The following is a 13,764-nucleotide window of genomic DNA, read 5'->3' on the forward strand; positions in this document are numbered from 1 at the left end:
AGATAATTTGTAACAAAGTAATGTACAAATTTTATTGCATCTTCAATTTTAAATCTAAATTTAGAGGGCAGCTATCAAAAGAATGATGACTATTTTGATAAAGCACATGGTCATGAAGCCAATTATTGATGTCATTTATTCGAATTTAAAAGCTAGCCCACTTTTAAAAAAGTAGCCTCATTCTTAGTTAACTACCCGCCACCCGGTTTGTACATATTGTCATATAGCCAAATACTAATGGAAGGTCTATAGACCTTTTCCACCTGTAATATTAATCCCATTGCACACTTTGAAATACCCCTCTTTTTCAAGTCACATTATTCTTATTAGACCGTTAAAAAAAAAATATTTTTACTATTAAAAATAATTTAACTTTTTAAACTTTTTATTTTATTTATTTTACCTTTAATGTGAAGCTTTTACAACCAGCTATCTCATCTAAATCAAAACTAAGGGAGTAGTAAAATATGAAATTGCATAATTCTGTTCAAGTTCAAAACAACAAACCCATTAATTTTTTACAAGTAGTGTCCGGGGAGAATGAGATGTTCGCAACCTTACACCTACCCTAGAAGGGCGGGGAAGAAAGACCGATGGACGGCTCAAGTTCAAACCGGAAAAAGAAAGGGAAAAAAAACAAGTTGTAGACGCACAAAAATTCAGTACCATTTAGACACCTCATTTAAGTCTTCACAAAGGCATAATTTAAAACTGGTAGTTCATTACATAAAAGGTTACATACTAAAGGGAGGTGGAGGATGCATTTTGTTCCTCTATTTTTTTTCATTTTTTTTTCTCCCAGTTTCATCAAAAACATAAACCTAACATACAAAAAGTACAAAACACTAGCTAAATTAACTTAAAATCCATAATACATACTTAAGACTCTTAGACTCAGACCAAACATAACCAAAGATCAATTCCAAATTCCATGTTCAGAGTTTGTTTTTGTACCAGAAAACACCTTTGCCTTGAGATGCTTCATCTTTCTCAACATAGATACACTCTTTTGCTTCCCTCCACATTGCCTTGAAAACCGGAGTTCCGTCAAATTGGTAGTAGTCTCCGAGTAATGGCTTGACTGCTTTTGTTGCCTCCATCGCGTTGTAGTGTGGCATGGTTGAGAACAGATGGTGGACTACGTGAGTATCGGTGATGTTGTGGAAGACCTTGTTTAGAATGCCATAGTCTCTGTCGACTGTTGCCAAAGCTCCCCTTAGCCAATCCCATTCGGATGAATCGTAGTGAGGCAATGACGGGTGAGTGTGCTGCAAATAAGTGATCAAGACAAGGAAGCCGTTCACAATTAGGAGGGGTACGCCATACATACACACGAGCCAAGCTAGCCCTTTAACTAAGGCAATACGATATAGCAGATAACCAGCTCCAAGAACTCCAGCATCAGAAAGGAAGATCTGTAGCCTCTCGCGGTCATTGTAGATTGGGCCGTAAGGGTCATAGTGACATGCAAAGCGATCATAATGTCGGCCAGAAACATTGAAAGCCAAGTACAAAGGCCAGCCAAGAGTAAGGGTGATTGTAAGTGAAATCACCCGGCCTGGTGGATTGTTCAAGTACTTGGAATACCATCCGAGTTGTGATTTCGGCTTAGGCACAAAGACCTCATCACGCTCGAGAGAGCCAGTGTTGGAGTGGTGGCGACGATGACTATATTTCCAAGAGAAGTAAGGCACCATCAGAGCAGAGTGGAGGATTAGCCCGACAGCGTCATCGACCCACTGGTAGTCACTAAAGGCATGGTGGCCACATTCGTGCGCAATGACCCAAATACCAGTGCAAACGCAACCCTGACAAATCCAGTAAATAGGCCATGCAAGGTAGCAATACGGGGACGGGAGGAGGTGGAAATAAGTGGTGGCAATGTAGTAGAAGACGGACACCAGTAAAAGGTCATACACAACATAGGAGAACGAACGAACGAGAGAACGCTGAAAGCAGTGAGGTGGGATGGCCTTCTTGATATCACCAACTGTGAAAGGAGGCTTTGAGGTTGGCACCTTTTCAAGAGGATTCTTCTTTTCGCCAGTCTTGCCGGTTACAACAGACATATTACCGCCGGCTCCCATTTTCGCTTCCTTACCTCTTCAATCCCGAACCTGCAAAATGTACATTAATCTTGTTTCACTTAACAGTTCGTCGATTATTATCTTGATATAAGATAATCTGTAAGCAAACAGATGAATGCATAAAAGAAAGAAAAATTAAACATTCGCAAAATAAGTGTGGTCCCTTAATGTTTCCACCCCACAATCAATAAAGTCAAGAACCAAATCAGACATGAAAGGTCTTAATTTAGAGATCAAACTATCACTGGCAGAGAAGAAGTACCAAATCAACAATTCAATCTTCTGACAGAAACTTGAGGTCTATAGCAACAGGGTCCACATAAAATTCCAAAACAGAAATATGAGGCCCCAAATTTCCACTGATTTATAACTCAAATACAGAAACATAAATAAGACTAATACATCAAAAGATTTACATTACACAGATACACAATCATAATACAGCACATTACAGCTATTCCTACTAAATGCCCAAATCAAAGTCATTATCACCACAAATTTTCATGCATCATAGAACTAAGGTTGCAAAGATCAAAGATCAGGAAATATATAGATCATAACCAAGTGCAGAGTGCCCAAACCAAAGGGTAGGCCAATGCACAAGACTTCCCGCCAATTGTTAGTGGCTGCTTCCACGGCTCGAACCCAAAGGTACAAAAAATAATGAATAACTGATAATCAGACAGCAAACCAACCACTTATACTGGATGGGGAAAAACTGAATGAATTGAAACTTTTTCATGGAAAAGGAATGTTTCATCATTTGTATATTAGGTTACACACACACACATACAAAAGAAAATTGACAACAAAAAGTTGGCATCAATCATTCATTTTTCATCACTGAAGTAGAGTGTACCTAATGCCTAAAGAATATTAGTCCAGTTTCCACATTTAAACAACTTGACAAGAAGTAGATTAATAAGAGTTTCCTAAAGAAAAAAAATCATCACATGCATAAACTCAGTTGACATCTCACCAAACTTTTAGTCATCTCATTCGTGTAACACGAGTCGTGTTCTAGGCCAATAAGTACTACTTTTTTTATCAAATTCAACATATCATTACATTAAGCAATTTCCAAACATACTCAAATCTCTCAACCAGTCAAAACTCAACAACTAATGACTATATAGGTAACTCAATTAAGTTTACTATAATTATAATTAGTGTTTGCTTTCTCTGAAATAACTTGTATATGTAACTTCCATTACTACACGTTATTCTACTTTTTCCAGTTCCTTCAAATTCAAAACAATGCAACAGTGATGTGAAAACATCTATACAACTAATTAAAGAAGAAAAATTAGTCTGGTGCAACTCAACAATAATGAAGGTTATTGACTTTTTTAAGCTAGGACCATTGGACCCTCATCTATTAATTAAAAGGTAAACCATTAATAACATCAACCAACCAACCAATTAAAATAGACAGCAAAAGCAATTAAAAAGTACAGCACTACTACAGCATTAATTTTCCAAGTCATAAATCACTTCTCACATCCACCTCTAGAGGAAATCATATCACAGAAGAGAACTAAAATGTGGAAGGTGTGCCACATACTTTTGTTGTGCACTTGTTTACATACCTTTTACAGAGCTGAAGAGAGAGAATAGGCTCTTTTGTGGCCGGCGAACCTATGCTATGCTATATAAAGAGGGGTTATCGGCACCCGTAAAATTCAGCAAATATTCTACGTATACAAGTATATATGTCTTTAGAGAATAGTGATATATCGGACACTCTATATACAAAACAAATTTTGATTGAATCCAAAAGTGCTACTTGACCTTCAAATCCTGGGTCCGGCTATGTTTGTGGCAAGTATATAGAGTTACTCAAAGAAGTGAAGCACCCGCACCGCGGTACCGGATATAGCAAGTACCAAGTGGCAAAGTCTAGGTCCACGCAAGCTAACCCAAACCCCACCTTGATTAAAAAGGGAAAAAAAAAGATAAAACTACAACAACGACAACAACAACAACATACCCAGTGAAATAGTGTATACGCAATCCTTACCCTACCTCATGAGTATAGAAAGGATAGAGAAGTTGTTTCTAATAGACCATCGGCTCAGAAAAGCATAAGCACTACACTAATGAAAATAGATAGTAAAAATAAAACTACCTACCACAGAAATTTCCCAGCCATTCAAGCTAGGGAACCAAAGCATAGTAATCTTGACCATTCAAAGGAGTAATACTCTGACAATTCCCATTTACTCTCACAAGTCATGTCCCCATCTGAGATATAACATCAGTACAGAATCTCTAAAAACTTATGGTGGCTGTATATCTATAATAGGCAATGGGTACATTGAATCTAATCAAATAGTAAAAATTTATTTCTCAAATTCTTTTTTTAAATGGATTATTACTTTTCAAATTCTATGCAGTAATAATAACAATGATTTTCATAAAAGCTAATGCTTTTACAAAAATTGATAACCCAAACTGGAAATCAAAACCATTTTTCAATCCTCTTTAGAAAAAAAAATTCAAAATCTTAAAAGAAAAGACTTGTGAGGTCAACAAAAGTAAGAATCACTATTTTTTTGTCATGATGGAAAAGTGGATTTGTCAAAATCATAACGCCCCACATAATGATTTGAACAAATCAAATCGAAATAATTTTTTTTTACTAAAATACGAAAAAAAAAGGACTGATATAAACCAAGATTGATTTGGCCGGTAGCCGCCACCTAAAAAGGATTAAAAATTTCATCTTTCTACCCCCAAAAGCTTTTCAAATTCTCACATTAAACATGCTCCAATATACCAAACTTTGAGAAAAATCTGTACTTACCGCTCTCAAGCAAAAACAAATCCCATAAAAATATCAATATATCATCCAAAAATCATGCATGAAAATTCTATAGTTCTGGATAAAAAAAACTAAAATAAACCCAGAAAACTACCTATCACATAAAGGTTTTAAAAAAACACTTTTTCTCGCCATGCATGCAAAAATTCACACACAAAAACAGAAATCAAAGGCTTATGTGACAAATTTAAATATGTGACTTTGTTTCTGCAAAATATAAAGAGAAATAATCACTCTTGATTAGAAGTCTCGGGTTCAACGCTCCCCTCTAACAAGCCTTACGTAGCACAAATCCAGATTAGCCAGAGCATATAGCTCGAATCCAGATTAACCAGAACCCCAATTAAAATAAACCCAAAAATTTACCTATCACAAAATAGTTAAAAAAAACACTTTTTCTCAAGATGGCTCATGCATGCAAAATTTCACACACAAAAAAAGAAATCAAAGGCTTTTGTGACAAATTTAAATAAGTGACTCTGTTTCTACCAAGTCTAAAAAGAAACCTCAACTCTTAATTAGAAGTCTCGGGTTCAAAAGTCTCCTTTAACAAGCCTCAAGTAGAGCAAATCCAAATTAATCAGAAGATGTATCCAGATTAAGCTCGAATCCAGATTAATCCAAATTAAATAGAGGAGGTATCCAGATTAAGCTCGAATCCAGATTAATCAGAGCCCCAATGGAAGTACCAAACATGGGAAATCACAGAAAAACTAAAGAGAAACCCCATTACAGATCTAGCCAAGAAAAACTCAATGCAGCTAAAATCAAACAAAAAAACTCATAACAAATCAAGAATCATGAAATTAAAAAACAAATAAAATGCAGGTGAAAACAATGTCGATAATTGGAGGAAAAATTACCTCTTTGGCCTTGAGCCTTCACCCCCACACACACACTCTCTCTCTTTCTATTAGGGAAAGAGAATGAGGCTAATTTTTTTGGCTATTTGAGAAAATGGGATTCACAAAAAGGGAGTTGTGTAAATATATATAATAGGCGATATAAGGGGAGGATCCTGCGACGGTCTTTCTTCCTTACATGCATGCTTAAACGTAACAAGCTCTCGAGGTGTCCACGTGTCATAATTTTATTGGTAGTTTGACACGTCATTCGATATCTTGGTCTTTTAAGTACAACAAAGATGGCATATTTGGAGATCTGATTTTTTTATTTTTTTATTTTTTCTTGATACCCTTGTATATATACAACTATTGCACTTCGCGTACATCTTTTTGTCTTGTTATTAATTAGCCCCCTAATTTTTCTCTATACTAGTTCTATTCTTTTTACATATTAATTCCCTAATATAGAATTAATTGACCCGATTAAATCATATTTGCGTTATGTAAAACCCCTTTTATTCTTTCGCAAATCATTGCAAAAAGAAAGGAGTTCGGGTTGCAACAACAATAACAAACCTAGTAGTTCGGACTATGAAAGTTAAATTACCTAATTTTCTAGCTTAATTCAGACATCAATTTTTTAAATTTAAAAAAATTAATTTTACATATTTATTACATACAAAGTATTACTCCATAAGTTACGACTTAAAATGACTAAAAATATATGAGAACATGTAATAAGCAATATTACGACTCTCAAATAGTAAGAGTGTCATATAGTGAAATGAAAATCTCTTTATTATGAAATGAATTCTTCCTTACTCCTAACATTTTGACAACAAATATTCAGTACGACAAGCTGATATGAAATCTTATTGCACGAATGTAATTGCTCTAGCTACATGGAAGAAGGCATAGTGATCATAGACGAATTCAGGATTTAGATTATGTGAGTACAATATTTAAGTAATATCGAACATATTATATTTGTAAAGTTATGAATTCATATATATAATTTATTATAATTATAGGAGATTTTTACACACAATTTTTTGTTGTGAATCAAAAGTTATGGATTCAATTGAATTTGTCCTTGATATACATTTGCCCTTGATAGTGATGATCATATCATAGTCATTTCACGAAACCATACATAGATAATTGGAATTAAAATAATCAAGGTACAAGTCACCAACTAGAGATCTCGGGTTCGAGCTCTGGGTATTAAAAAATCTTTGGTAGGGAACGCTTCCCCTTAAATAAGGCCCTACGTAGCGCGAATTCGAATATAATTGAGTTCCAATACGGATACCGTACACGAATCGGAAACAAAAAAAGGTACAAGTCACAATCCTAAGATTTAAACAATAAGGTTACAAATTGAGTAAATTTTCATAAGTTAGGGGGTATAAAAGCAACTAATTCAGACTTTTATATGGAAAAAGTTTATGTGGGGTGTGACAAAAGAGAGTTTGCATGTGAGTAAGAAAAGGCCAAAAGTTATTGGGGATGAAAATGGCCATTAGTGGCAAAGATGTGTCCACCTGAGTGTGCCTTGTAATTCGTGAAGCACTGAGAAAGAGTTTGAATATTAGTTAGAATATTTTATCTGCAGCTAAGTATTTTCTCTTTGGGGTTGTCTCCTCCACATATAAGTTAAAAGGAAGTGAAAATTTAGTGGAATTATTTTATTATTATTATTATTATTATTATTATTATTTAACACTTGTCTAACTTGGCAAGTTGTTTGATTCCTCTGATCTCACATATTTTATTACTGATTTAGCAAATTTTTGTTCCTTTTTACATTAAAAAGAAAAATAGTTCGGTGAAGAAAGTACTTCGCAATATGCGCATGCGTTAGTGATTATATTCACGACTCGAATCCGTGACTTATATATCAGACGAAAATAACTTTATCGCTACTCTAAAGCTCCCATTCAGTTCTTTTCTTACATGTCGTAAAAAATGTGTTTAGAAATTTTTATTATTTTGCACTTAAAGGTATGTTCTAGTGTTCAATAAATTAGTTGAGAATTATGATATTTTAGGTTCAAATTCCGAGAAAAAAACTAGGTGATTTCATCTTATTTGTCCAGACATTAATGAATCGAAAACCATGATTATTAGAAAAATATATTATTTGAGAAAAAGGGGCGGTAAGACATTTACCCGTCTTATTCTTTTAAAAAAAAAAATTAAACCAAAAGGTTGGTAGGGTATTTGATCCCCTGACCTTAGGCTATTGGAAATAAGAGACCAAAACTAGTACACCACTTAGTCTCTTTTGACCATGAGTTCTATCAAGTATATATAATTATTTTTGCCAAATTATGTACATTATATCTATATTTTAATCCGAGGACCACGGGTTCACGTGAACCATGTTTTACGTGGTAAATCCGCCTCTGCCCGTCTTACAACACGTTCTTGTTTTTAGTAAGTTCTTTTTGGTTATTTCATAAATAGCATAAATAATTAAAATAGTTTGGCTAACACTCTACTTTCTATGTAGGCTATAAATATAAACTTTTCTTTACAAGAAATTAACCCATTTAGGAGCAACTCAAAAAGATCAAATGATTTCCTTTTTATACAAAGTTGACACTTAATGTGGAAAAAGATGAACACTATTTTGGGGGGGGAAATCAGGTAAATTATACACCTTTTTTCCCCATTTGCTATGCCTGCATAATTTATTGCTATTTGCTAGATATTTGTTCCACATTAATGGCAGATTTAAAGTATCTGATTACTCTAGATTTTGAATATAACTTTGGATTTAACGATAAATGTTTGTAGTAAATGAACAAAAGAGTCCCTCTAGTTTACGGTTTCATTCTCTATTAACCACGTGTTTTGATTTCCAATATCTACCAATCCCATACTTACTGGTTATTTTTAGCCACGTCTGACCTTTACCGGATTTAACTGAACCTATAAATTTATATGTAAAAGTTTATTAATATTGAACCTTAAAAAATGAATGTATAGAGAATAAATTTTAAATATGCCTCTATTTTCACCAACACCATTCTTTGTTACCCTCCGGCACATGTGGGATGATGGGAACTATTGCACCACCCACTAGAATTTTGAGTTCGAGCCATAAAAATTAATTTCCTTATGGGAGAGGAATAAATCCATCCGATGTAAATTCTGATTAGTCGGACTAGTAAGCCTCGAATACCATATAATTAAAATAATATTCTTTATTTTTAGTTAATAAAAGAACTCATATATGTTTAAGCATTTCTTTGTTTGTTTTTTAGGCTCGAGAGAAAAAGTTGTACTATACCTTAAAAAATATTCAAGACCTTGTGTAATTTGTGAGAATTCGTAAGTTTTATTATCAAGAAATAAGATAAGAAAAAATTCATCTATTTCATGTGAACTAACCTATAATGTATCAAAAAGTTGTCGCACTATACACCATAACACCACATATCCTTGAGCTTGATCTTACACTAGAATGACAAGAGAAAATGGGAAAATATAGAATGTTTTATAGGGACGAGTGCACGGGTAGTCATTCTCAGGGGTGCTATTTAGGAATTGACTAATATTTATTTTGTTCTGAAATTTTAAATTAAAAATCTTAATTTTAGGACAACTCAGGATATTTTTTTCCTGAACAATTGAATTGAAAAATTGACATTCAGGACGCACTGCCTAATTCTTAAATAACAGTCTTTTAGAATGGCTACCTGGTGTCGTTTCTACGGCTTTATAGGTCTGATGCAAGTTTTAACAACAACAACAACAACAACCCAGTATAATCCCACTAGTGGGTTTTGGGGAGGGTAGTATGTACGCAGACCATACCCCTACCAAAGGTAGAGAGGCTGTTTCCAAATAGACCTTCGACATCCTTTTCTCCAAGAACTCCCCACCTTTGCTCTTGGGGTGACTCGAATTCACTACCTCTCGGTTGGAAGTGGGGGTTGCTTACCATCAGAGCAACCCCTCTTGTATCTGATGCAAGTTTTAAATGAGTTTGAATATAGCCCAATTGAATTGGCCCTCTCTTCTGGATTACTCATACAGTCAAACCTCTCTATAACAACCTCATTTGTTCCGAATATTTTTGGATGTTATCGAGAACATATATTATAACATAATATAAAAATTGGTTCTAGAAAAACTTGGTTTTTATAGTGAAGTATTGCTATATGAGAATACTGTTATAGAGAGGTTTGACTGTATTGGGTTCTCGTCCTTTTTTTAATTTCATTCCAAAATATGATACTCCCTCTATTCCAATTTATGTGAACCTATTTCCTTTTTGGTCTGTTTTAAAAAGATGACTCATTTCTAAATTTAGTAACAATTTAGCTTAAACTTACCATTCTACCTTTAATGAAAAGCTTTTATAACTACACAAATACTTCGGGCTCCTTTTTGACTTGTTTAGGACCATAAATTCCAAAAGTCTTCATTTTTTCTTACAGTTAGTGCTCAATCAAACAAGTTCACAAAAATTAGAACGGAGGGAGTAGTAAGAAAAAAGGACCAAACTTTTCCATCCTTTTTTTTTTCTTTCTGTTTTTCCTTTTAATCATTCATAATGTGTTTAGTAGGTGACATATACATGCTCGATGAGCTAATTACTCAACATTTGTTTATCTTGAATTCTAAAATATGTTTGCATTTTAAAGACTTGCATAACTTAAACTGAAAATTATTAACCTTTTTTTTTGGACCCGTTCGGTGTCCGATATTTGTATTAGATCCCGATTAGATATGAATTTGCACTGTGTAAGGCTTATTTAAGTTCCCTAACATGGTTAATATTAATTAACAATGAAATTGGTCATATTAACCTTTACTATCTCTACACATAAATATTTGTAACACATACTCCAATATTATTTACTCCAAGAGAAATGTAGGAAAAAATAATTAATTCATTCTTGAAATCCGGGAAAAACACTTATTTTTAGACACAAAAAAGGCCAAAAAATCAATTACTCCCTCCGGTCCAAAATAAGTGATTTTTTAGTTGTTTTCACACGGATTAAGAAATCCATCTTTTAACATTAATTAACAGTGAAATTGACCATATTAACCTTTACTATCTCTTCACATAAACACTCCTAACACATACTCCATCACTATTTACTCCAAGGGCATGTAGGAAAAAATAATTAATTCATTCTTGAAATCTGAAAAAATCACTTATTTTGCACCACAAAAAAAACCAAAAATTCACTTATTTTGGATCGGAGAGAGTATTATGAACCGGAGTGAGTACCTACTTTAGATGCTCTCAAATCTAAAAAGTTCCAATATCGCCGAGTTTTTACCTTTATATGATTTCCTATATGTTTCACATACGTAACCCTTTTTTGAATGTTAAAAGCCTTTTTATTTCTGTCAAATTGTGAGGATGATGTCACCTATATAGTCCTTAAGATTGCTAACCAGTATTTTAAAAGGCGTGGGCGTAATGCGAGACATTTTCAGTGAAGCATAAGCCCCGAGGCACGGGGCGTAAGCTCCATAGTTATTTAATCTTTAATATTTTATAAAATAATATAATTATAGTAAATATTTATAAACAAGTAAAATTGCATAAAAATTGAAGAAAACTATAAATATGTGAAAATTATATATATAAATATGCTCCATCTCCATAAAAAACTAGTCAAAATAATCTATCATACGCTACTTAGAAATACAAGTCACCTCAGCCGAAAAGAATAAAATTTTCTATATGGAGGAACAAAAAGGATAACTCGCCTGCAATTTGAATTTTGAACTTGCTACTATATACGAAGGAGAATGAAGTTCTCTTTATATTTGTAAAAAAAAAATTAAATATTCGTTGCTTTTGGAAGATATTAGCAGAGTAGCGGATAAGATAAAGAATTGAGAAAGACCATGAATTAGGGCTTCAATCAATAAAAAAGGTCTTGACTTTTAAATTTAATACATTTCAGTAAAACTTTTGAGTAATTACTAAGCTGAAATTTGAGAATTTGGGTATTATATAAAACACTATTCAACAAATTTTAAAAAGTCTTTGAGACTTACGCCTCACTAAAAATAGGCGCCTCAAACGCCCAGGCGTACACCCCACCCCAAATGCTCGGGCTTACGCCTTTTGAAGTTTTTGCCCAACACCATCGCCTCATGGTGTTTTTGGTGCGCCTCGTCTCGGGGCCCGAAAACGCCTTTTAAAACACTGCTGCTTACAGATTAATGTTAATGTAGCGATTCATGCCTGTAATTCTAATTTTTGTAAATCTGAAGACCTCTATTGAGTGCTTGGTTGACCAACATACGAGTTTGGAACTCGGACACAAATGCCAGAAAAGAACAGAAGCAATCCCATCAAAATCTCATATCCACTAACTACAGTCTGAACCGATCCCCAGAATCCAGCTCTTCGAATAACAGGCTGAATTCAATGCTTGAGCAATCTGGGAATAAAAATGCAAACAAAAGGATATTAACTAATTAGTATTAAGTGCTCCCTATTTTACTTTGCTATTTTGGATAGCAGAAAGACTCGTGTTCTTTAATAGTCATTCCTATAAAGTTGTATTTTAACACAACCAACCAAATGCGAACCCTATAACAACAACAACAACAGCAAATCCAATGGAATCCCACACGTGGGGTCTAGCGAGTGTAGTGTGTACATAGATTTTACCCCTACTCTAGAAAGATAGAGAAGTTGCTTCCGGTCTCGGATTAAGAAAGATGACAAATGTGAACCCTATATTGTAATATCAAATGTTATTTATTCTCCTTTTATCAAAATCTTTATATTTTAATCTCCATAACTCTTCTGTGTACACACATATTTGGTTAAAGTTCACAAAAAGAAAAGATTTATAGTTGAAGTTCAAAAATAGTATATGGAAGTTGAAGTTGTGAGTGAACGCCATTATTGAAGGTGTTGGGAATAAACCTCCTACCAAAATAATATTCACGGTAATAAAAGCGGAATAATAATGTAGCACCGAGATATGATAATTAACAAGAATAAAAGAGTAACAATGACACCAAAATTTTTACGTGGAAAACCCTTCTGAATAAGGGAAAAACCACGACCCCGAGAGGAGCAACTGATATCACTATAGTAAGGAATTTACACTTTGTAGGCTCGAGTAAAATACTACAAAGACCACTACAATACTCAAAAGAAATAACCCTCTTTTGATATTTCAGCTCACTACAATATCGCTCACACTCTCTATTTTCTTCACAGACTATTTTCTTATATCCTGTCTGTGAAACCTCACTCTTTCTTTCTAACTCTCACATATATTTTCCTCTGAGATTGATGATGTTAAAAATGAGAGTCGAAGCTCTCATTTTATAGGCAAAATACAGCCTACCTCATTTGATATTACAGGTTCTGCAGACTGCTTAATTCGATAAAGAAATTGAACGTGGGCTGCTTAGCAGCCATATTTGACAAAAGTTAACAAAGGAAGAGAATTCTTCCATAATTCAAGGGCTGGACCCCACAAATCTCCCCCTCCAGTCTCATTCACCCGAAGGAGGTAACATCAGAGGTACTAGTTTGAGTATATGCCGACAAGTTCTTTGCAAAGCTCGAACTTGTCTCTTGGTACTACTTTGGTTTGCATATCCGCAGGATTTTTGCTTGTGTAAATCTTTTTGACCTGTAAAGATTCGTTCGCCACCTGCTCACGAATCCAATGATATCTCGCATCTATGTGTTTGGTCCTTGCATGATACATAGAGTTCTTGCTAAGGTCTATTGCACTTTGACTGTCACAATAGACGACATACTCCTTCTGATGCAATCCAAGCTCTTGAAGGAACCGTTTGAGCCATATCATCTCCTTGCCAACTTCAGTAGCGGCAATATACTCCGCTTCAGTTGTAGAGAGTGCAACACACTTCTGCAACCTCGACTGCCATGATATAGCTCCCCCTGAAAATGTAAACAAATATCCAGTAGTGGATTTTCTATTATCAATGTCACCTGCCATATCAGCATCTGTATAGCCCTTCAAGATTGGATCAG

At 34.3% G+C, this 13,764-nt stretch overlaps 1 protein-coding gene across 1 annotated transcript; it reads right to left on the reverse strand.

Annotated features, from left to right (window-relative positions):
* Positions 1-681: 681 nt before the first annotated feature.
* On the reverse strand, positions 682-5,931 carry LOC107831844 (delta(12)-acyl-lipid-desaturase). Its single transcript, XM_016659639.2, has 2 exons — positions 5,775-5,931; positions 682-2,117 (listed from the first exon to the last, which is right to left on the reverse strand). The coding sequence occupies exon 2, from the start codon at positions 2,085-2,087 to the stop codon at positions 936-938; it is 1,152 nt and encodes a 383-aa protein (XP_016515125.1). The 5' UTR covers positions 2,088-2,117; positions 5,775-5,931; the 3' UTR covers positions 682-935.
* Between the last annotated feature and the right edge of the window lie 7,833 nt (positions 5,932-13,764).

The sequence above is a fragment of the Nicotiana tabacum genome, chromosome 18 (assembly GCF_000715075.1).
Source record: "Nicotiana tabacum cultivar K326 chromosome 18, ASM71507v2, whole genome shotgun sequence".
NCBI lineage: Eukaryota > Viridiplantae > Streptophyta > Magnoliopsida > Solanales > Solanaceae > Nicotiana > Nicotiana tabacum.

What these genes read in the sequence shown, in the direction of transcription:
- LOC107831844 (XM_016659639.2), bottom strand. Translation starts at nt 2,087, where the DNA reads ATGGGAGCCGGCGGTAATATGTCTGTTGTAACCGGCAAGACTGGCGAA.